At 45.4% G+C, this 21667-nt stretch overlaps 1 protein-coding gene and 1 long non-coding RNA gene across 2 annotated transcripts; one reads left to right on the top strand and one right to left on the bottom strand.

The window, feature by feature from the left end:
• Nucleotides 1-829: 829 nt before the first annotated feature.
• Nucleotides 830-15317, bottom strand: srms (src-related kinase lacking C-terminal regulatory tyrosine and N-terminal myristylation sites). Its single transcript, XM_053418174.1, has 8 exons — nucleotides 14938-15317; nucleotides 12985-13106; nucleotides 9286-9452; nucleotides 5316-5463; nucleotides 3789-3947; nucleotides 2897-3078; nucleotides 1900-2056; nucleotides 830-1525 (listed from the first exon to the last, which is right to left on the bottom strand). The coding sequence occupies exons 1-8, from the start codon at nucleotides 15315-15317 to the stop codon at nucleotides 1326-1328; spliced, it is 1515 nt and encodes a 504-aa protein (XP_053274149.1). The 3' UTR covers nucleotides 830-1325.
• A 186-nt stretch (nucleotides 15318-15503) lies between these two features.
• Nucleotides 15504-19417, top strand: LOC128436439 (uncharacterized). The gene is made up of 3 exons (XR_008338074.1): nucleotides 15504-15664; nucleotides 18193-18281; nucleotides 18375-19417. It is a non-coding gene; the product is annotated as an uncharacterized LOC128436439 (long non-coding RNA).
• Nucleotides 19418-21667: the final 2250 nt, after the last annotated feature.

Below are 21667 nucleotides of genomic sequence, written 5' to 3'. Positions count from 1 at the left end.
TAAACCTACTGACAGATTAGCTCTGTCTGTGGCTAAGCTAACACGGGCGGTCCTGTTGTTACAGCAGAGGGACGAGAGCTTCTCATCTCACCGCCATCATGAGGTTATAAAAGCAGATTTACAAAACATATTCCCAAAAACAAAACATGCATGTTACATGTGCATTTAATAATTCATTCCCTTCACCAAGGAGCAGATCCTCTGTGTTGTTGGTCTGTCAGCAGGATCACAGACAAACTGGGTGGAAGGATGTTTGATGTGTCAGATCAGGATCAGGAGAAGATCCAGAAGAACTCATGGACCTGTTTGGCCTCGGTGGAGGTTTGCACACTACAACACTCTGGTTCCACAATGATCTACTACACACATTCTGCTTCTTCTTCTGTGGACCTGAGACTTTGTTAAGCAGTAGTTTTCTGTCTGGGTCCCTGTCCTCACGTCTCCTGACAGATAAGAGACTGAATCCTTTAACCTCCAAGCACAAGTTGACCTGAGGGTCTGAGGAAACTCAAAGATCACAAGCTGCTGGATCCATCCTCCGGTCCTGGTGCAGGTTGGTCTTCTTCCTCTGGGACGTCCCAGCACCAGGCCCCAGCACCAGGCCCCAGCACCAGGCCCCAGCACCAGCACCAGGCCCCAGCACCAGGCCCCAGCACCAGGCCCCAGCACCAGGCCCCAGCACCAGGCCCCAGCACCAGCACCAAGCACCAGCACCAGGCCCCAGCACCAGGCCCCAGCACCAGGCCCCAGCACCAGGCCCCAGCACCAGGCCCCAGCACCAGGCCCCAGCACCAGGACCCAGCACCAGCACCAGGCCCCAGCACCAGGCCCCAGCACCAGGCCCCAGCACCAGGCCCCAGCACGGCTTCACAACCAGCAGGAGGATCATTATTGCACATAACCTCAATGTTAGAACTGGCTTTGCAATCAGAAGACAGGTGATTAGTCAAAGTCCTGACCTGTGGCACGTACACAGGTAATAAAACATCATCTAGAAAACACTGAGGGTAAAAAACTGAAAGCAGGTGCTGCTGTGAATGTGCTGCGGGGGTGAAGCCGTGACCTCACACACCTCGTCCTCAGTTCACAGCCTCCTGACTCTTGAACAGGAAGACGTCCTCATGTCCCTCTGTCTCGTGTCCCTCTGGTCACGTTTCACCTCTCTGCTGCTCAAATACATTTACCCTGTTGTAGACGTGTGTGGCTTTAAAAACATGTTCTCAGTCCATCCGTCTGTCTGGGACCAGTTTGCAGAGGACGTGCTGTTGCACTATTTCCATCCTCTCATCGTCCCTGTGTCCCTCTGTGTCCCAGTGTCCCTCTCTCTATACCTCTATAGTCTTGAAATATATCCGGGCATAGATGGAGTCCAGCTGGCTGTGCAGGGCGTGGAAGGAGGGTCTCTTGGACGGCTCAGCGACCCAGCAGTCCATCATGATACGGTAGATGTTCGGAGGACAGCGGGTTGGACAGGGCAGCCGGAATCCAGAGGACAGCAGGTCCAACACCTCCTTGTTGTTTTTCCCTGAAGCAGATATGAACATGAGCATGGGAGGAGCCACTCACCACTGCTACCAGTCAAGATGCTCCATCATCTCTAAACTACAGACACTTCAAATCTATTTAAATCAAAAGTCTGGAAAAGACCAAAGTCAGTGAAATGTGTCTTATTGTGTTTGTGTGTCTTCATCTGAGTCTCCTGTGTCCACATGAGGACAGGACAACAGGGTTTCACACTTTACATATAAGAACCAAAACTATACAGACATAAAGAATAAAACATATTACAAATATTATATTCTATACATATGTTAAATGTACATTATACTGTGTAAGCAGCAGTTTATATCGTTATGTGAATTCTGCTGTAGTTTAACAGTAGTTTATTTGACGCTCTACCTTCATAAGGCATTTTGCCTCGTGACATCATCTCGTAGAGCAAAACACCGAAGGACCAGACGTCTGACTTCACAGAGAACCTCTGGTAGATGGCCGCCTCCGGAGCCGTCCAGCGCACGGGGATCTTTGTGCTTCTGCTCGCTGTGTAAACACTGTCCTGTGGAGACGAGAGGGAAGCACAGGGTTCACAGGAGGAACATGAAGACGGGTCCCCCAGCAGCCAGCTGTCCGTCTCCTCTGTCCCCTGATCACCTGGGACGCTAGATTCACTTTGTGTTAAACGTCTCCTCACGTGTCACATTCTCTCATCCCTGTTGTGTGTAAATATCACACGAGCTGCGTGTCAACAGGACATTTTCATTCTCAGGAACATCCACACAAAACCACTGTCACATTTCATGCTTCTGTATTAAAAAAATCATTTTTATATCAATATTGTTGAGCTCTGATCTGAACAGATTCCAGGATGTAAACACTCAGATTCGATGGTCACAGGGGGGAGGTGTTAAGTTCCTGAAAGCTTCTGATTGGACGCAGAACGAGTAAATGTCCCTGAATGAAGAACGAGTCATCGATGTGTTTTAATTGTTTTACAGGAAGAAAAAAGAAAAAGACGTTGAGATAAAGGTTTAACACCGGGAACCTGATTTTTACATCATGTGATCCAGACTATATTTCAAGGTTAATTTCAACAGAATCATAATGTATAAAAAGTCACATGATTTAACTTCTGATAAAAACTAGATAAATGAGTGTATTTCTTACTTAGGAGACTTTTTAAGATGATGGTATAAAACCGTGGAGCAGAAAGCAGCTTCATTTATTTACAGTCAATATTTTGGAGGTGATTCATGTTGAAATGTCACACAGAACATCTGAGTCGTCTCTTTCTAAACTGATAATAAAGTCTTGGAAGCTCTGTATGATTTATGTCATTATTATTAATATGATCATAAATCCCTTTAAGAAGACACTGAACCGAGCGCCTCCCTCTCACCTTGATGATCCGAGCCAGTCCGAAGTCGGCCACCTTGCAGACCAGGTCGTCCCCCACCAGGACGTTCCTGGCGGCCAGGTCCCTGTGGACGATGTTCCTGTCCTCCAGGTAGGCCATGCCCTCTGCGATCTGACTGCCCATGTAGATGAGGTGAGCAGAGGTCAGCACCTGACCTTCAGCCGCTGAGGACACAGGTCAAGCAGAGTTTCTTATTTAACAGCCTGAGTTCGAGGGAAGTGTTTTCACAGAATGAGAATCTGAACTCGTCTGTTGTAGGAAGTGCTTCCCTCTTTATACTCAAATACACACTTGTATTGTTCTATTAAATTAAAGTGCCGTCACAGAACCAAACACTTTTTAATTTCCATCTGTGTGTGAAGGCTCCAGCCGACAGTGTAGATAAGTGCACCCACACACACACACACACACACCCACCCCCACCCCCACACACACACACACACACACACACACACAGTCTTTTAGTTGGAGCAGCACTTCTCTGCCAGGAAGCAGATTATATTTCCTTTAGCTCTGGATTGAAGAGGAACAGATTTAACGTCATTTGACCTGAATACGTTTTCAGAAAAATGTCTGATGAAGAACTTGAATTCTCAAACCTGATGAAAAATGAACCTTCTGCTTTAAAACCTCTTAAATCAACAGCAGAGAAAACAAACAATGATAACAGATTAACTGAAGGGTTGAACTTCTCTTAACTGTGTGTGTGTGTGTGTGTTTGTGTGTGTAACTGTGAGCATGTGTGTGTGTGTCTCTGTGTGTGCGTGTGTGTGTGTCTCTGTGTGTGTGTGTGTCTCTGTGTGTGTGTGTGTCTGTGAGCATGTGTGTGTCTCTGTGTGTCTCTGTGTGTGTGTGTGTGTGTGTGTGCACTCACAGGCGAGGTAGGACTTGAGGCTTCCTTTGCTCATGAGCTCTGTGACGATGTAGACGGGTTCTCCTCTGGAGCACATGGCCAGCAGCTGGATGAGCTTCGGGTGATGGAGGCTCTTCAGAGCCTGAACCTCCTTCACGAACTCGTCCTGCTTCGTGTCCTCTGAGACGAGACGAGGGGGACAAACACAAACCGGCGTTAATGTGAATTGTTTACAGACATTGTGCGTCTCCAAAATGTCCTCAAGTTACAGTCTGGGATTTGAACCCCTGCATGTGTCATCGGCTGTTTACTTCTCGATCACTGGAACGTGAACCAATCAGCAGTCATCAGTCCAACACGTGCACGCTCGTGAACACTCGTGCACTCACAACCCAAACAAACCAGGAACTCTCTCTCCTCTCTTCCCGTCATCACGTTCTTTTCCTTCCTGTCGTCCATCAGTTTATTTTTAGCCTTCACGTCGGAGCTTCCTGAACCAACGACATTCTTCTTCTCCTGTCGACACCAGAAGATCAAACAGGTTCCTGAGGTCAGGAGACGACTGGTCTGTCTACAGAACCAGTCCAACCAGTGCTGCAACCTAATTCAGCCATGAGATCGTGACTCAGCACCAAGACATCCTGTTTCCTCTGTCACCTGAAGGGACACGCCCACTGCATCACTTTCACCTGAAGGGACACGCCCACTGCATCACTTTCACCTGAAGGGACACGCCCACGTCAGCGCTGTCACCTGAAGGGACACGCCCACGTCAGCGCTGTCACCTGAAGGGCCACGCCCACGTCAGTGATGTCACCTGAAGGGCCACGCCCACGTCAGTGATGTCACCTGAAGGGCCACGCCCACGTCAGCGCTGTCACTCGGCCTCAGAGACGCAGTGACTGGTTACAAGTCGATGTTTTATGGTTAAACTGGTTTTAATAGAGTCCATCTGGATATCATCTCATTTCCAGTTTGTCTTTCTGTGTCTGACAGTTTTGTTCTTTCAGGTGAACCCCTGAGGAATCAAGCCTCAGCCCCAGTGAACTGGAAACACGTGAAGAAGAGTGGGAGCTCATAAGTTCCAGCAGCTCAGAACACAATAAACATGATTGTGATTGGGGCCTTATGAGTACCCACAATGCATTCTGCTAAGAAACAATACATGTAGATTGTGTTCCCTCTCCAGATAGAACACAATCTTCAGAATCCCCTGGTCAGCCCCTGTAGTGTGTGTTCCTGTGTGATGACCTCACACAGGTTCACGACCTCCATGGAAGCCTGAGACGAGGCCTCATGAAGAACTCCAGGAAGTTCTATCTCTTTAACACTGGGAGATGGTTTCTGATGTTCTCACTGGTTTCTGATGTTCTCACTGGTTTCTGATGTTCTCACTGGTTTCTGATGTTCTCACTGGTTTCTGATGTTCTCACTGGTTTCTCAGGGACTACTTCCTGGATGAGGAGAAGCAGACCTTTCTCAGAGTGTGAGTGTGTGTGATGTGACGCAGCAGGATGGAGCTTCAGGTTCAGGTCGGTGCAGCCGTACCTTGTTTCAGCATCTTGATGGCCACCTTCTTGTTCTCCGTGGTCCACTGAGCCTCCCACACCTCCCCGAAGTGGCCCTCTCCCAGTTTCCTGTGGAGCTTGAACTCCTCTCGAGGTCGTTCCCACGGCTCCATGTCGAAGAGCTCCCGCTGCACAGAGAGGACAGAGTGAGACAACTGGGAACGGCCCAGTATCACAACTGGTTGATTTAACTATCATGTAACTCAGAACCAGTGCGGTTTTAAACTGGATGTCTGGAAACTCCCAGTTCGGCCTCATTTGAAATGTTAATTTCCAGGTGAAGTCATGTGAGAGAAGCTGAAACAGGAAGTTTCATTTTACAAACACACAATCAAGTTTCTATCACTTATGAATCCTAAACTTTGTGTCTTCAGTTTAACTTCAACACAGATTCAAAGTCTGTTCAGTTCAACGTTCTTATTATAGTTATTATTCAAACCACTGGGAGGAAACCAGACCAACTGGAAACTGGTCTTTAATCAGGACCATGGTGTAAAATCTGCTAAAACAGTTATTTACAATAAATTACATCATTAAAATGAAAAACCAACACTTTGTCTAGACTTTTAAAACCTTTTCTTTCATCAGCACTTTTTACTTAATGTGTTGATATTTTTCTTTAATGCTGCTTCTGACGTTTTATTTTATTCTCAGGATCCTTGAAAATATCATGAAAATCAAGTTTTTACAACATTTATTTTCCTCCTGAAGCAAAACGTGGATCAAATCTTCCTTTACAGATAAATCTCATCTCACTATTTCAGATTCTTGTTAATTTTTCATTCCAGGTTTGTGAACGTTCAGATTTTAAATCAGTATTGTTTGATGTTAGTGAAAGAATGAATGAAAAAAGATGGATGAACAAATGATTTCATTTATTTTCATTATTAATCAGCTGCTACAAACGATTTTCTTCTAATAATCAAGTGCTTTGATGAAAATGAAATGAACAGACCAATGAAATGATATAATAATAAAACATGATTACAAAAAAATATAAAACGTATACATCACTCGGAAAAAAATTAAATAAAGTACAGATCAAGTTAAAAAAAATCAAAGTGTCTCTATTTTTAATTTGCTTTAAACACACAAGAATAAATAAATTCAGATTTAGTTTTTTCTTTTCTGAAGCTTAAACAAGAGTTTGTAGAAAACGAACTGAACCAGATCTGGAACCAGTTTCAACATCATCAGGACAAATGAATCCGTCTTATTCAGAATGTCGTCTCCTCCTTGAAAGTCATTAAGTGTCTGATTGTGACTCACAGACAGTTTGTTGTGTGTTTGTTGAACAGAGCGAATCCTCTTCTAGAAGCTGAAGGACACAAACTGAGTCTCTCAGCTTTTTATCGAGCGTTTCTGTTTAATCTCCGGAAACGAGACGAGTCGATAAAAAGAGATTGAAAAGCCGTGAGGAGTCGTTTTAATGTCCCAGCATCAAACTGCCGGAACATTTAAAGACGTCTTAATGTCTCGTTTTCTAATTGATGACAACAGAGCTTTGAAATGTACATTTCTTAAATCACACACCATGAAATGTAAAGGTTGCACTTATATCATAACATTAATTCTGATGAGTTAAAGTTGTGAAACAGTTTTAAGGTGAAAAAAAATCTATGAAATAAAGAAAAATGGATGAAAATTGAAACTAAATGAAAGAATATTGTGTTAATGTTCCTGTTGCTCTCAGCTGCTGTTTGTGGTTGTGAGTGTTTATGAGAAACAAAACTTGTGACTTGTTTACAAACTGTGTCGCATGATGGAAATATGAACATAGCTACAGCCGCTGTGTAAAATGAGATCAACACATGAAGCAGATGTCACGTGTCCATCTAGCTGCTGCTTCTTCATCTGTGACTCAGTGGACACAGCGTCTGTCTCAATGTCCCCTGGCTTCATGTCCCCTGCAGCGTCCTCCTCTCCTTCCACTTCCTGTCACAGTTTGTAAATTCCCCTTCACCACGAGGAGCCTCCTCTTCCTCAGAGCCGCAGCCTGGACGTTCAGCGTTTACTTTCTTCTTTGTGGGATATTCGACTTTTTAAAAACGTGATCATCTCCACTCGTGCAAATGTTCCCAAAGGTTCTATAAACCAATGAAAAGACTCCTGAGCGGATGCTGCTCTAGAGACTCGTCTGATTCTTAGAGAATCAATGACCAATTAAATAGAAGGAAAACCAGTTCCAGTGACGACTTCTCTCCATGAACCAGTTCTTTGGATTTACATAATGATTGAGGACATAAAAACTCATGAAGTCACGTTTTCTTTGATGATTGTTTTTTTAAATCTGTTGTTTTGGGATTAAAACCTGAGGAATCAACTCTGAAGCTCTGATTATAAGATTCTGAGTTTCATGTAACCAAGCTTTTAGAAAGTGAGTTGATCTTAATGTGATGGAATCATATCAAAGTAAAACACACAATAAAGTAAAATACATTATTTAGGTCTCAGAGGAACTTAAGGGCTTCGTTTGTTTTCTTTGAGTTCGGTTCTGAACATGTGCTAATTCTGTATGTGAGTGTGTGTGTGTTTGTGTGTGTGTGTGTGTGTTGATTGTGTGTGTCTCTGCCTCAGTGTGTCCGTGGCCTCGGACTCAGAGCCTCCGCTGGAAGGGAAGAGAGAAGACGGAGGAATCACTGAGTGACTCTGATACAGAAGAAGAAGAGTTCTCATCTCTCACGTTCATCGTTCTCATTTTCTAAATGTTGTGTAAAATCTTTGTGTGTGTGTTTGTGAAGCGACTCAGAAATCTTGTGTTGGAGGAGAAACCTCGGGGGGGCTCGAGCTGAGGAGGATAAATGATAAGACTGGCGGGGGGGTAATGTGGAGCTGCAGAGATGGAGCATGTAATCACTGCACAGGACTTTATTCTAAAACTGGGCCAAATATTTGATTCTCTGCTTATTACACTGGATCATTTAAGATATTTGCCTCCTGGTTTATAATTATGACCAATAAGCTAAAAAAAGATTAAAATTCCTGCTTCAACAATAGGAAGAAAAATTCAAGAGCTTTTACGGATTCAGAGAAAAAGCTGCTCGACCAAGATTAAAATTAAAAACTGGAGCTTTTGTTTTGTGAATATGGAATTATTATTATTATTATTATTATTATTAGTGACTTTGAACCCGAAGCTGTCCATTCTTTATCATCTGATCGTTTTCATTTAGAATTAATAGAAAGATGATTTCTGCTTCATGTCCGTCTCTGAGCTGAAGCTGCAGATTCTTCAGACATGAAGTGAATTTATTATAATATTTATACTAGAACCCGTTTTACACATGTTAAGAAAAAGCATGAGTGATATTACTGATATTTATTATCAACCTGTGACAACCACTGATCAGTCTCCACCCAGACAGAGTCCATGTTTGCAGTAATAAACTAATAGGATCAGTCTATAAAAACATATTTATCTTATATTCACAGTATATAAAACTGTATTCATCACTTTACTGTAACTGTACCATGGGACTGATTTTACAATATAAAGGTGTTTGTACTTTGACTCATCTGCAGGGATCAATAGAGTTGTAAAGTGGGATTGTGTGTCTGCACTTTAGACACAATAAACTGAATATTGTCAGACTTTTATAAGCATCATGTGTAACATGACTCAGCGTTTCTGTGAGTCACATGTTTTCTTGTTCTTTTATCTTTGTGAGGAGAAGTTTGGTTTTCGTGGAGATTGATTAAATGAGATGTTTCTTGGTGGACCTCATGAGTCTGAAGCAGATCCCACTGGACTCTGCTGGGATCTACTTCTGTGAGATGTTCATGGATTTCTGGGAATCGTTCACGAACGTTGATGATTGATGATAATCAGGCGTGTAGATATTTATGAATCCAGATAAGAATCTGGATCTGAATCAGTTTTGTGTGTGGTAAACCTGGAGCCAGCACCTGAGAGGAGATGATCAGTGGAACCTGGTGTTTCAGGGTCCTACCTGCTGGGCGCAGGGCTCCTCCAGCCGCACCCCCAGGCTGCGGGGGTTCTTCTGGTAGTAGGAGATGAGCTCCCCCAGCGTGGCGAAGGAGATCTTATCTGAGACGAAGTACGCTCCGATGGTGGAGCGCTGGATCCTGAAGTGGTAGACCTTCCCCTCACTGCGAGCTGCAGGACACAGAGGAGCACCAACCATCATCCACACGTCCAACCAGAAGAAGAAGGGTCACTTATTACCATCAACGATCATGGGATTAAAGACTGTGAACATCAAAGGCTCTCAGGACGTTCAGGACCGGAGGGGAAATCAGAAACAAAGAAGTTTGAAGTGAGAACGTGAGAAAAGAAGGGAACGTCCTTTTATAACCTTCAGAGAGAGAGAGAGAGAGAGAGAGAGAGAGAGAGAAAAGGAGAGAGAGAGAGAGAAAATAAAGAGCGAGAGGGACAAGGAGAGAGAGAGAGAGAGAGAGAGAGACAAGGAGAGAGAGAGAGAGAGAAATAAAGAGCGAGAGGGACAAGGAGAGAGATAAAGAGAGAGAGATAAAGAGAGAGATAAAGAGAGAGAGATAAAGAGAGAGAGAAATAAAGAGCGAGAGGGAAAAGGAGAGAGAGATAAGGAGAGAGATAAGAGAGAGATAAAGAGAGAGAGAGATAATGAGAGAGAAATAAAGAGAGAGAGAGACAAGGAGAGAGAGAGAGAGAGAGAGATAGAAATAAAGAGCGAGAGGGAAAAGGAGAGCGAGAAAGCTAAAGAGAGAGAGAGAGAGAGAGAGAGAGAGAGATAAAGAGAGAGAGAGAGAGAGAGACATAAAGAGAGAGAGGGAAAAGGAGAGAGAGAGAGCTAAAGAGAGAGAGAGAGAGAGACATAAAGAGAGAGGGACAGACATGTTTGTTCTTGAGTCATAAACACAGTAGAGGAAGGTGTGGTCTGTTCCGCCTTCACACGCCTTCATGTAACCATATTGTGGACTCAGCTGCAGAGGAAGGTGAAGCCAGAGGGTGAACAGAGGAGGAAGGACAAGTGAAGAGGAAGGTGAGCTGCAGGTGATGAAGGGTCATAATTCACAGGACTTGAAAACGCTTTCACTCGAAGCCCTGCGCTCACGCTCTACAGCCCCCCCCGCCTGCTTCCATAGACTTCCCTCATCTCACACTGAGCTACAGCTGCTCCGTCAGCAATGTGTCATCAACTGATGAAGAGGTTTCCTTAACTTGTACCTTTTTTAATATTCACATGTGCATTCTTAGTTTGCAGTGCACCGTTATTAAGTGTGTGTAAAGACAAATGTACGTCTTTTAAATCATGTATTTCACAAGCTTTTATTGTTGTTCGTACAACAGTGATAAGTTATCATCTCTAAGATATGTCTCTTCTTTTTTCAAGCTTAGAGAATGAGAGGTTCTCATTTGAAAGTTGAAAGAAGGAGACACAGGACAAATGTCCCAACGACTCAAACAAAGGAAGGAGACACAGAACAAACGTCCCAAGGACTCAACTGCTTATTTATGGTTTAATTTATCAAAGTGTCTGAGGCTCATCGGGAGTAAAAAGTGATTCTTATTATTTTCAGGAAGACTTCAGCTTTTTGGGGAAATGACTCATGTCTGTCTTCCTCAGTCAGAGACAAGAGAGCGTCAGTATGTTTTTTATAATAAAGACTGGAGACTACACTTCACCCCCCCCCCCCGCCCCCGTCCTCAGCTTAGAGACATGTTAGAACCACAGCAGACACACAACGTGACAACAAACTGTCAGAAAGCACATTGTGTGGAAGACCTTTGTTCTTTAAACTGTCATCAGATTTCAACTTTTATTATATGAAAACTCATTATACAGAATAAATCATTAAGTTTTCATTAATGTAAACATGACAACAACAGCAGCTTTTAACAACCTGATCTGAGACATGAGCCAGAAGAACATGGTGATGTATAATATAATATATATTATATATAATATATAAACTGAAGCCCTCCTCCTCAGTCCCCTTGAGATCGACTGAGCTGAGATCAGTTCAGTCACTAACAAACATCATTTGAAAGACTTTTTAAATCAGTCTGCAGATCTTCACTCAGCCTCTGAGACTGAAGATCTCTGAGAACCTTTATCTATCATAAGATTACACATTAAGCACAAGTCTAAATAATGAATTTTCCATAAATGTCCCTGTGACACAAATCTACATTAATAAAACAGAACACGTGGACGTGCACTTATCTTCAGTTACATAAGAGTGAAGCTCTCAGACAAAAGAATCCTTCAAGTGAAAGTGAAGAAGATAAAAAGCAGAAATCTGTTTTAAAGATCAAGCTGCTGCTGTGGTCTGAGAGGACGACCTCCAACATGGACGCCTGAGGACACAGAGCGTCCCCTGGTGTCCTCAGCAGCAGGAGGACGGAGATTAGGTGGCTGGAGACAGACAGGAGGGGGGGGGGGGGGTGATGGAGGGAGGATGGGACAGAGGAGGGGAGGGGGGGGAACAGCACATGGTGAAGAGCAGCTCAGAGAGAGAGAAGTGAGGAGGAGATCTCCAGCTTCGTGTTTCAGTCACATGACTCATTCTTCTGAAGCCGCTGAGTCGGCAGCTTCTCTGCTGCTGCACCAGCTGATTCATATCTCATCTGATCCAGATTCATCTCTTTATTCTCTAGTATTTTATTAGTATCTCTTGAGATGTAAGTCACAATTCCTCACTTTCTGTACAATTCCTCACTTTCTGTTAATATTGTGCAGATATGGAGGATTTATTTTTATTGTTTCATTCTGTAAATCACTTTCTTAAATTTTTTGTATGAACAGTTCTGTAAAAAGGTCATTAAATTATTTAAAATTAAATTGGGTTAAATTAATAATCTGGCTCTGCTTATTTAGTCAAGATGTTCCAGAGAAATATTTGTACTTGTAAATGAAGTTTTAATATTTGTTAAACTCAGACAAACCTAGTTTCATTTATGTTTTTGAAGTAATTTCATTAAATCCACAGCAAAGTACAAAAAACAAAAACTAAAGACAAGAGGGAATTTAAAAAGAGGAAAGAAAGAAGATAAAGAAAAGGAATGAGAGGAAAAGAAAGAGGGAAGCAGGTGTGAGAGAATTACATGATGGATGAGTGGATGAGTGGGTGAGTGGATGAGTGGGTGAGGGTATGAGGAGATGAGGGGATGAGTGGATGAGGTGATGAGTGGATGAGGTGATGAGTGGATGAATGGATGAGTCGATGAGTGGGTGAGTGGATGAGTGGATGAGGGTATGAGGAGATGAGGTGATGAGTGGATGAGGGGGTGAGGGGGTGAGGGGATGAGGTGATGAGTGGATGAGGTGATGAGTGGATGAGTGGATGAGGTGATGAGGTGATGAGTGGATGAGGGGGTGAGGGGATGAGTGGATGAGTGGATGAGGGTATGAATGGATGAGTCGATGAGTGGGTGAGGGTATGAGGAGATGAGTGGATGAGTGGATGAGGTGATGAGGTGATGAGTGGATGAGGGGGTGAGGGGATGAGTGGATGAGTGGATGAGGGAATGAATGGATGAGTCGATGAGTGGGTGAGGGTATGAGGAGATGAGTGGATGAGGTGATGAGTGGATGAATGGATGAGGGGGTGAGGGGATGAGGGGGTGAGTCGATGAGTGGGTGAGGGTATGAGGTGATGAGTGGATGAGGTGATGAGTGGATGAATGGGTGAGTGCTGGTTCTTACCGGAGATGGTGTACTCGTCACTGTGACTCTCACTGATGCGAACAAGGAAGGAGCCATCTTTGTTTTGGGAAGCCAGAAGCAGCTTCTCAGCTTTCACTCGGTTTATGTTCCCATAGTACCACCTGAGGGGGGGGGGGGACATGGAGGTGAATTTAACACACAAACAGAGTGAAGAATGTAAACATTGCACACACAAAAATTACACTACACAATTTCAATAACTGGTTGAGTCAGTTACAACAGCAGCTTTTAACAATGAGGCCTGAAAACAAGTGAACACATGATCTGACCTGAGACCTGCTGTTTTAAAGTAGTTACACTTAGTGAACAAGTGCTTTACAGTGTGTGTGTGTATGTGTGTGTGTGTGTGTGTGTGTGTGTGTGTGTGTGTGTGTGTGTGTGTGTGTGTGTGTGTGTGTGTGTGTGTTGGCTCACACACGACACAGACCTGTATTTGCTCAGTCATCAGGGCGGATCTCACACTCAGGTTTCACTGAAACTAACAACAAGCTGCTCACAAGAGAAGAGTCAGACCTTGAGATGAGAACCAGTGGACTTTCTCCTGGACAAGTCCCTGTCCGTCTGTGTGAGACGTGAGGGACAGCAATGACTTCTGATGCTTCTCATCCGGTCTAAGAGGACCTGAGGAGATGAAGTGTCCACGTCCAGGAGCTCAGACTCTTCAGACGTCCCTGAGTGGAGCTCCAACCTCCACGAGAACAGAGGCGCTTCAATTCAACCGACGGTTCTTCTTCAGTCTCAGGTCTCGTCCTTCCACCAAGTTACTAACTGACCAACCGACCGACCGACTGACAGAGCGACTGACCAACCGACCGACAGAGGGTGGAAACATAACCTCCTTGAACAAGCCAATGAGAGACTTCAGTTCTTCAGACAACCAGCGGAGTTATTATCAAACCCTGGAGATGCTCCTCTGATCCTGGTCAAACTGATTCTAGTCTTCTAACTGAGTGAGGATGAAACCTGAAGCTCGTCTCCTGGGACGTGAAGACTGTGTCAGCCCAGTGAGAGGACACAGTGAACCTTGGAGAGACGGAGACACATGACGATTCCCCGTGGACAGAATGAATAATGGACGACGTGCAGCTGCAGAGCGGAGAGCCATTGTGAAAACTTATTTTCCATTTCTGCCTCTTAACCCTTCACTCTGGAACTTGAAGTTGTTTTATGATCAGAAATCTAGAACCTCAGGAGCCTCTGGAATGTGTTGGTTGTTTTCTGTGATAATTGATGGATTATTCATGATTTAAACACATTAAACAAAAGTCCGAATGGATTCATGATGCTCGTCCTGTTGATATAAGAAGATTCAAATATCGTAGGAGCTGGATCCAGTGATTTAATATTTTCTTTCTCAATGATGTCATTAAATAAATTCAATGCACAGGACCATGTGGAGCTCCCTCTGTCCTCAGGATCATCAGAACTCCATGTGATAAAGAATTCATATAAATCTGGAGCAAAGATCTAATTCGTCTTCTGCTCCTCAGTTTAAAATGAGAATCTTCGGTTCTGAGGAAAGATTCATTTTCATCACTTTGCTTTTATCTTTCTGTCAGTTTCAGTGAGGAAAGACTTGAATGATCCAGAATCCAAAACACAGCAGAGCTCCAAAGACCAGGTTCATACAGTTCCCCACTTTGTAGACCAGAAGGTTTCACCTAACCACACTAACCTTTACTAACCCACACTAACCTGAGCCACACTAGCCTGTCCACACTAATCCAACCCACACTAACCTAACCACACTAACCAACACTGACCTTTACTAACCCACACTAACCTGACCAACACTAGCCTGAACTGACTCAGACACGGATCAGATCTAAATGGTTCAGTCTGGACACTGGTCCCGCACCAGTGGACCCGGTCCAGGTGGACCCGCACCAGGTGGACCCGGTCCAGTAGACCCGGACCAGTGGACCCACTCACTTGTGCTTGGCGAACTCGTCCTGCAGCAGCGCCAGGTAGTTGGCCGGGATCAGGCCGGACTCCAGGGACCCGGTGAGCTTCTTCGCCAGCACGTAGTCGCCCCGCTTCTCCAGCACCGACAGCTTGTCGCCCTCCTTCACCGTCAGCTCGTCGTCGCTCCGGGCCACGAAGTCGAACAGCGCCGCGTACAGCTGCACCGGCCGCTTCTTGGGCGACGGGGCGCGGATGTCCCCGGACACGGTGCGGATCTCCGCCGCCTGCGCCGCCGGGTTGGCGATCACATGGTCGTGGTTGGGGACGTTGGGGTAGCGGAAGTCGGGCCAGATCCAGTTCCAGAGCCGGCCGAGGCACGGCATACACGCGCGGCAGCAGCCCTCCATCCCGGGACTCGATCAGCCTCGGCTCCGGCCGCTCGCTGCTCCAGGTGCCGCTCGCTCTCTAGCCGCAAACATGACGCGGCGCCCGCGGCTCGGACGATCCGGACCAACCGGTTTGCTCGGTGCAGGTCGTGGGTCGCGGCTCCGCGGCGGCGGCGCTGCGCACGAAGGCTGCGGGAATGCGGAAACGGGAGTGGAGGCAATCAGGCTCGGGTCGGTTCCCTGCGGGGACTCGACCCAAGATGAACCCGCAGTGCGAGAGCATGGCTCCGCGAGGAGTCCACCGGTCATCCACTGGTCGTCCACCGGAACCGGGCGAGGAGCAGAAACACCGCGGCCCCCGGGATCAGGTGAGAGAGGAAGGTGAAGCGGCACCGTGCGTAAAGTTCAGGTCCGGAGAGGGAGCTCAGCGCGCACACGCACCTGCGTAATGATGAGGGGGGGGGGGGAGAGAGAGAGAGAGAGAGAGAGAGAGAGAGAGAGAGAGAGAGAGAGAGAGAGAGAGAGATGGAGGTACAGACAGACAGACAGACAGACACACAGAGAGAGAGAGAGATGGAGGTAGAGAGATGGAGGTAGAGAGAGAGAGAGGTTTTATTCACTTGACACATTTATTCAGTTCCTTCATGTTTTCCTGGAGAACCTCCAGGTTGAAGAACCGTTCTGATCAGGGGTCCAGGACCAGGTGTAGATGGAGCCGGACCCTCGTGTCTCTGTGGATCTGATGTTTGTTATGAACCAACAACACAAAAGAAACGTCTGAAGATTTAAAACATTTTCACTGTGTCATCACAGAATTTGATGATTTTAATGAAGGACTCTGGAAACATTTTGTCTATTTGCTGAAACCTTATGAATCAGGTGCAGATGAATTGAGTGCTGTCAAAAGAACGTGTGAATCTTCTGAAACTGGTGGAGAAGAATCCAGAAGGTTCCAGAGAAGCAGAGCAGAGTCAGTTTGATAGATAGCACACTGTTTTATTAGTATATTTAGCTTTGTGACAAACAGCTCGGGAGAAAATCAACAGAACAACAAAACTTAAAGGTCACAGGAACATTTCAGCCGCAGCAGTGACATCACACGACAGAAAGCTCAGTTCTCCACTCGCTGGTTTCTGGACCCGAGTGATATGTTCCAACACAAGAAGAAGACTCAGCTTCTTCTTCTCTGTTGTTTTAAGATGCTTCACATATATCAACACTTTTCTAAAGAATGAAAAGAATCAGCCACAGGTAGAGAAAAGGAATCCACTGATATATATAATAATCATAAACACAACAAACAGGAAAAGAATTGATATCATTCATCTGGTATCAAAGACAGAGGGACAGGGCCTTCAGGTCAACGTGGGTTTACAAAAGAGACGTCCAGTCATTTTCCTGAGGTTGAGTTCTGTCGTCTGCAGTTTAAAGTTTTGCTAAATATACTAATAGACTGGGAGACCGGACACTGGGAGACCGGACACTGGGAGATCGGACACAAGGGTCCGTCATGGCTTATCGTTCATTGAGGAACCGGCTCAGCGGGGGGGGGGGGGGGGGGGGGGGGTCGCCGTGGCCCCGCTGTGATTGTGTGTGCTGTGGAGTCAGCCGAGAGGTCAAAGGAACCGGCCTCCTGCAGGGGGCGCCACACTGTTCAAGTTCAGCTGTGCCGTGTTCCCACAGAACGTTCTCCTCTCGGCGAATCACACGAGCCGAACACGACTTCCGACGCTCAACGCTAACGAGGCATTTCTAAAAGTTGGCCGGATTCAAACTGAAACATGTCGGAGCGCCCCCTGGTGGGAAGGCTGATCTGTGACATGGTGATAATGAGACGCAGTTCCATTTCCCTCCAGTGGGTGAGGAGGGAGTCAGGGAAACAGAGAGATCAGAGGAAATCAGAAAAACTAAAGGAGAAAGAATCTGTACATGTAAACATCACACTTCCACTGAGTCACATGATGAGAGGCTGTGACTGGTCCTCTCCTGTCGGTGAGAAGCTGCTGGAGGAAACCCACACAATCAAGAGTCTGGAACCAAGTCAGGTGACGAGGAAACACCACGATCAACAGAGAGGGTCTGAACAGAGACCTACACAGCTCGGGGTGGGGGGGGGGGGACCTGTCCAAACTGTGAACCCACTGGGATAGAAAAATAAAACCAGCTTAACCCGAAAACTTCAGTGTGAGAGTCGAACCTCACGTCAGAGGCTGATCATGTGATCGTGAGCAGGAACCCGAGCGACATCATCCAGAAGCTTCACTGAGACGATTCAACCCTCAGACTCTGCAGCGTCAGAACCAGTCAGAACCATTCAAACCAGTTTAAACCTGAAGAAAACAACGAACCTGCGTGTGAAGAATAAATCCTGTTCAATCCAGCAGGAACTCTCCATGTTAAGATTAAATAGGATCATCTTCCTCCTCTCGTTCAGGGTATGAATATTTAAAATAGGAATTCAAAAGTCAGGCTGTTTTTCACTAAAATTAAATTCAGCCGGGGCGGAAGGGTTTCAAAATAAAAGTAACGTTTCAACGAACAAAAGAAAAAACGGAAATAAAACATTTAAAGGTAATTTTCATTTAACAGACTTGAATCTAAAATGAAAATCAATAAGTGTCTTCAGCATCTGGAGGTTAGAACACACGCTGTGAGTTTGTGAGACTCGAGGTTCACGAGGTTCTGACGAGGCCGTCGGGTTCCTGCTCTCGCTTCGTGTTCTTCCATGTTTGGAATATGCAGTCGACTGGTTTTAGAACATTGTACAAAATATCTTCTTAAAAAAAAAGACCACTTGACTCGCACTATAAAATATGGCTATAAAATAAAAGTATCACGAAGAACAACAATAACAACAATAACCATATAATACTGAAAAATAGAAATGTGTCGGCAGGTTGAGCCGTTGACGGGAGGAGGCGGAGCTTCGATTCCTCTGATTATGGCTGAACACCCGGATTCTTCTCCCAGTCCAGAAATCACACTGTGAGCAAATTACACCTTTCTACAGATTGTCATTTGCTTTTGTATTTTTACACTTTACAGTTGTTGTTGTTTTTCCCTGTTGTTGTTCTGCAGCTCTGTGGCTTCATAGTAAACTGACCTGGGCTCAGAAACAAGTAGAGAACTTTACTGACTTCCCAATGAACCAATCAGATGATCCCAAACGGCCTGAGACCCTGAATCCTCTTAACTTCACATGTTCACGTGACTTTATGACTTTCAAACCTCTGAGGTCAGTGATTCAGCTTCTGTTCACTCTCCACTTATTCCCACAAATGAAAACTCCATCCCATCTCCCAGAAGCAGTTTGAGGATCTGATGGGAACCAGAGTCAAAGCTCCTCTTCACCTTCAGAGCATCTCTAACTCCATCTTCACTCTGAGGAACCAAAGGGTTCAAACCACTGCTCTTCAGACTCTGAGCCTCACGTCCTGTTCACAGTATCTACATGTGCACATCACAGAGTTCCACTGATTCCTGACTCACTCACACACGTCACACAACCGGCTTCAAACCACAAGTCAAATTAAAACAGAGGAAAACATAAATCACAGCAGGTTTTGACATCCAGGGGAAACTGAGAAGATCATGTGAAAGTTCTCTGTGACTCTGAAGAGCACATGACCTCACACAGTGACTCAGGAGGAGAGGAGGACGCTGGGTCATGTTTGGGCTTCAGGAGCTAATACCAGTATTTGATCATAATAAATGTATGAATTCTGAAACCTCCCTCACAGCTTTCCTGAGATATCACGAGAAACATCACGAGAACAACACGACGCTGACGCAGAGGCACGAACACTGATTGAACCTCTCACAACATTTAATGAAATGAGTTTCTATCAAAAGGCTGAGAACTCATGAACTCCCATCATGCCTCTCTCCTGTTCCTCTTCTGTTGGGTGTGTCTTTTATTTTGTTGCATATTTGTCTCGTTGTGTCTTGATCACAAATATTCTGTAACTGCTCTAAATCTGATGTTTCTTAAATCAAACAATTTACATTTTCATCCCAAGACAATTTTTTTGTGGTGAAGCCGAAACGTAAACATCTGGAGGTTTTCGTGTTTGATGATTCGAGCGTCTTGGTTGAACTAATGGCGTTAGCGTGTGGTGTGCTCCGGGCCACGCAGCGCTCGTCCTCCAGCGTGCAGGACAGATGTGACCATGAGGGGGCAGCACCGGGCAGCCTCCACACAAAGCGTCTAAAGACCAGAGAATGATTATCAGCTGCATCGAAACAAACACAAATAAAAAACCACGACACCTCGTCCTCACCAGTGCAAGTTGGGGGAGGGTGTGGTGCCTCCTGGGAAACATGCATACATACACAGAGAGCCCCCCCCCCCCCCCCCCCTTCAAATCACAGAGGAGCAGGTGACACATCAAAGGAAACAGAAGCACAGAGCGACGCCTCCGGGGAAATAAGCCACATTCGTCTTTTGTTCATTTTCAAACCTCCTGGTCAACAAACGAATACAACAATGAATAACTCTGGTTATGCGCTGGAGGTGGCACTCATAATAATAAATATAATAATAGTAATCATAATATTAATAATAAAAGGACTAAAGTTAAATGTTACCAGAGTCAAAGCTCCTTCGAGGAATAAACGAGGCCGCTCATCGTGTTGTTCAGACGAGAAGATGGCGGCCTCACCACAGACTGAGAATAAAGATGGACGACATGCGGCCCCCCCAGGTTCAAACATCTGGACCGCCCCCTGGTGGCTGACTGCAGTATAAACCTCCTTCATGTTAGCAGGTGGGACATGGACCAAACTTTACAAATCAAAGTAGATGTTAACTAAATGATTGTCAAGATGGTTCCTGTCACTTCAGGTCGTTCTTATCTCACTGATGTTTGTCTTCAGTTTTGGTTTTAATTAGAAGCGTCGACCATCTTTATTTACAGTCTATGTTCTGTACGGTGAATATGAAGCTTAGCTTAGCATGAGCAGAAAAAACAGAGGTAAACCCCTAGCCTAGCCTAGCCTAGCCTAGCCTAGCCTGGCTAAATGATTGTATCTTATGGGATGCATCGGGTGCCAAACAATTTCTTGTCCATCACATACATGCACAAATATTTCACTTTGGCCATTTTTCAGATTCATAGTCACGGCAGCAAGCTTCCTCTGTTTCCAGGCTTTATGCTAAGCTAACAGGCTAAACAAGCCTTCATTCACAGTGCAGACAGTGAAGTGATGCTCAATCTACATTTCAGCAAGAAAACAAATGAGCTAACAGTTTTTTCTCCAGATGTGAATTAGCACCTTCAACCACAGGTCGAGGCCTGTGGGAGCAAACAGGTTTCCAGTAAATAGGATTTTCAAGCTCCCACTAGTTTGATAAGAGAAACAACATGGCTGAATAATAATGAAGCATTAACGCTCAGTTCTCTGCAGCACGACACCACTTTGGAATCTTTGCTTTGGATCCAAAATATACTTTTCTGCTTCCAACACAGAATCGTTGGCCTCGTGTGTTTGAACCCCCCCCCCCCCCCCGACACAGGATAGAAACGAGGGAAGAAACGAAAAATAAAGAGAGAGAATCCACAAAAACACGAGTTAACATTAATCGAGCCCTGTGAAGCAGAACCACGTGGTCCGAGCGGTGTGAGAGCGTGAAGACACCGATCAGGAGGTTTCACCAGAGTTCAGTGTCTTTGAGTTGTTTTTGCTTTGTCGTGGTTGAGCTGAAGTCGCAGCCGAGGCCGCGGAGGTCAGTCGGGGTCACGCGGCGGCGGCGAGCTAACACCCGCCTGCGCTGAGGTTTCAGGTCTATGGCAGAAGGTCCGGCTTGGTATAGCAGCAGCAACATGAGAGGTCATCATCATAATCAGAACAATAATATCAGTAATCAGACAAACACAGTCAGACAGAGCAGACCTCCTCTTCCTCTGACACCTGGACCCGGGAGCCGAGGAGGAAGAGGAGGAGGGTTAGGTCCACGAAGAAGAAGTGTAGAATAGGTCCAATGCAGAGGAGGAGGAGGAGGAGGAGGAGGAGAGTGATGCTGAGGTTTCATTGGCGTTTATATCCACACACTCACACACCCACAGACACACACACTCACACAGACACACACACTCACACAGACACACACGCACCCTCAGTCTGTCTCGTCTCCTCCTCGTCAAACCTCCGCTCTGCTTCTTCTCAAGTTTTTAGATGAGCTGATTATTTACAGCAGCGAACAAACAAAAAGATTTCAGTGAGAACAGAGTTCGATTCTCCTGCCACGAAATGTACGAGCCCTGAAGACATCAGGTGGTGAGTGTAAACTGGTGTGTGTGTGTGTGTGTGTGTGTGTGTGTGTGTGTGTGTGTGTGTGTGTGTGTGTGTGTGTGTGTGTGTGTGTGTGTGTG

The sequence above is a fragment of the Pleuronectes platessa genome, unplaced genomic scaffold (genome assembly GCF_947347685.1).
Source record: "Pleuronectes platessa unplaced genomic scaffold, fPlePla1.1 scaffold_286, whole genome shotgun sequence".
Classification (NCBI taxonomy): Eukaryota; Metazoa; Chordata; class Actinopteri; order Pleuronectiformes; family Pleuronectidae; genus Pleuronectes; species Pleuronectes platessa.
The sequence above is the reverse complement of the archived record's forward strand: the minus strand, read 5'-3'. Positions and strand labels throughout refer to the sequence as shown.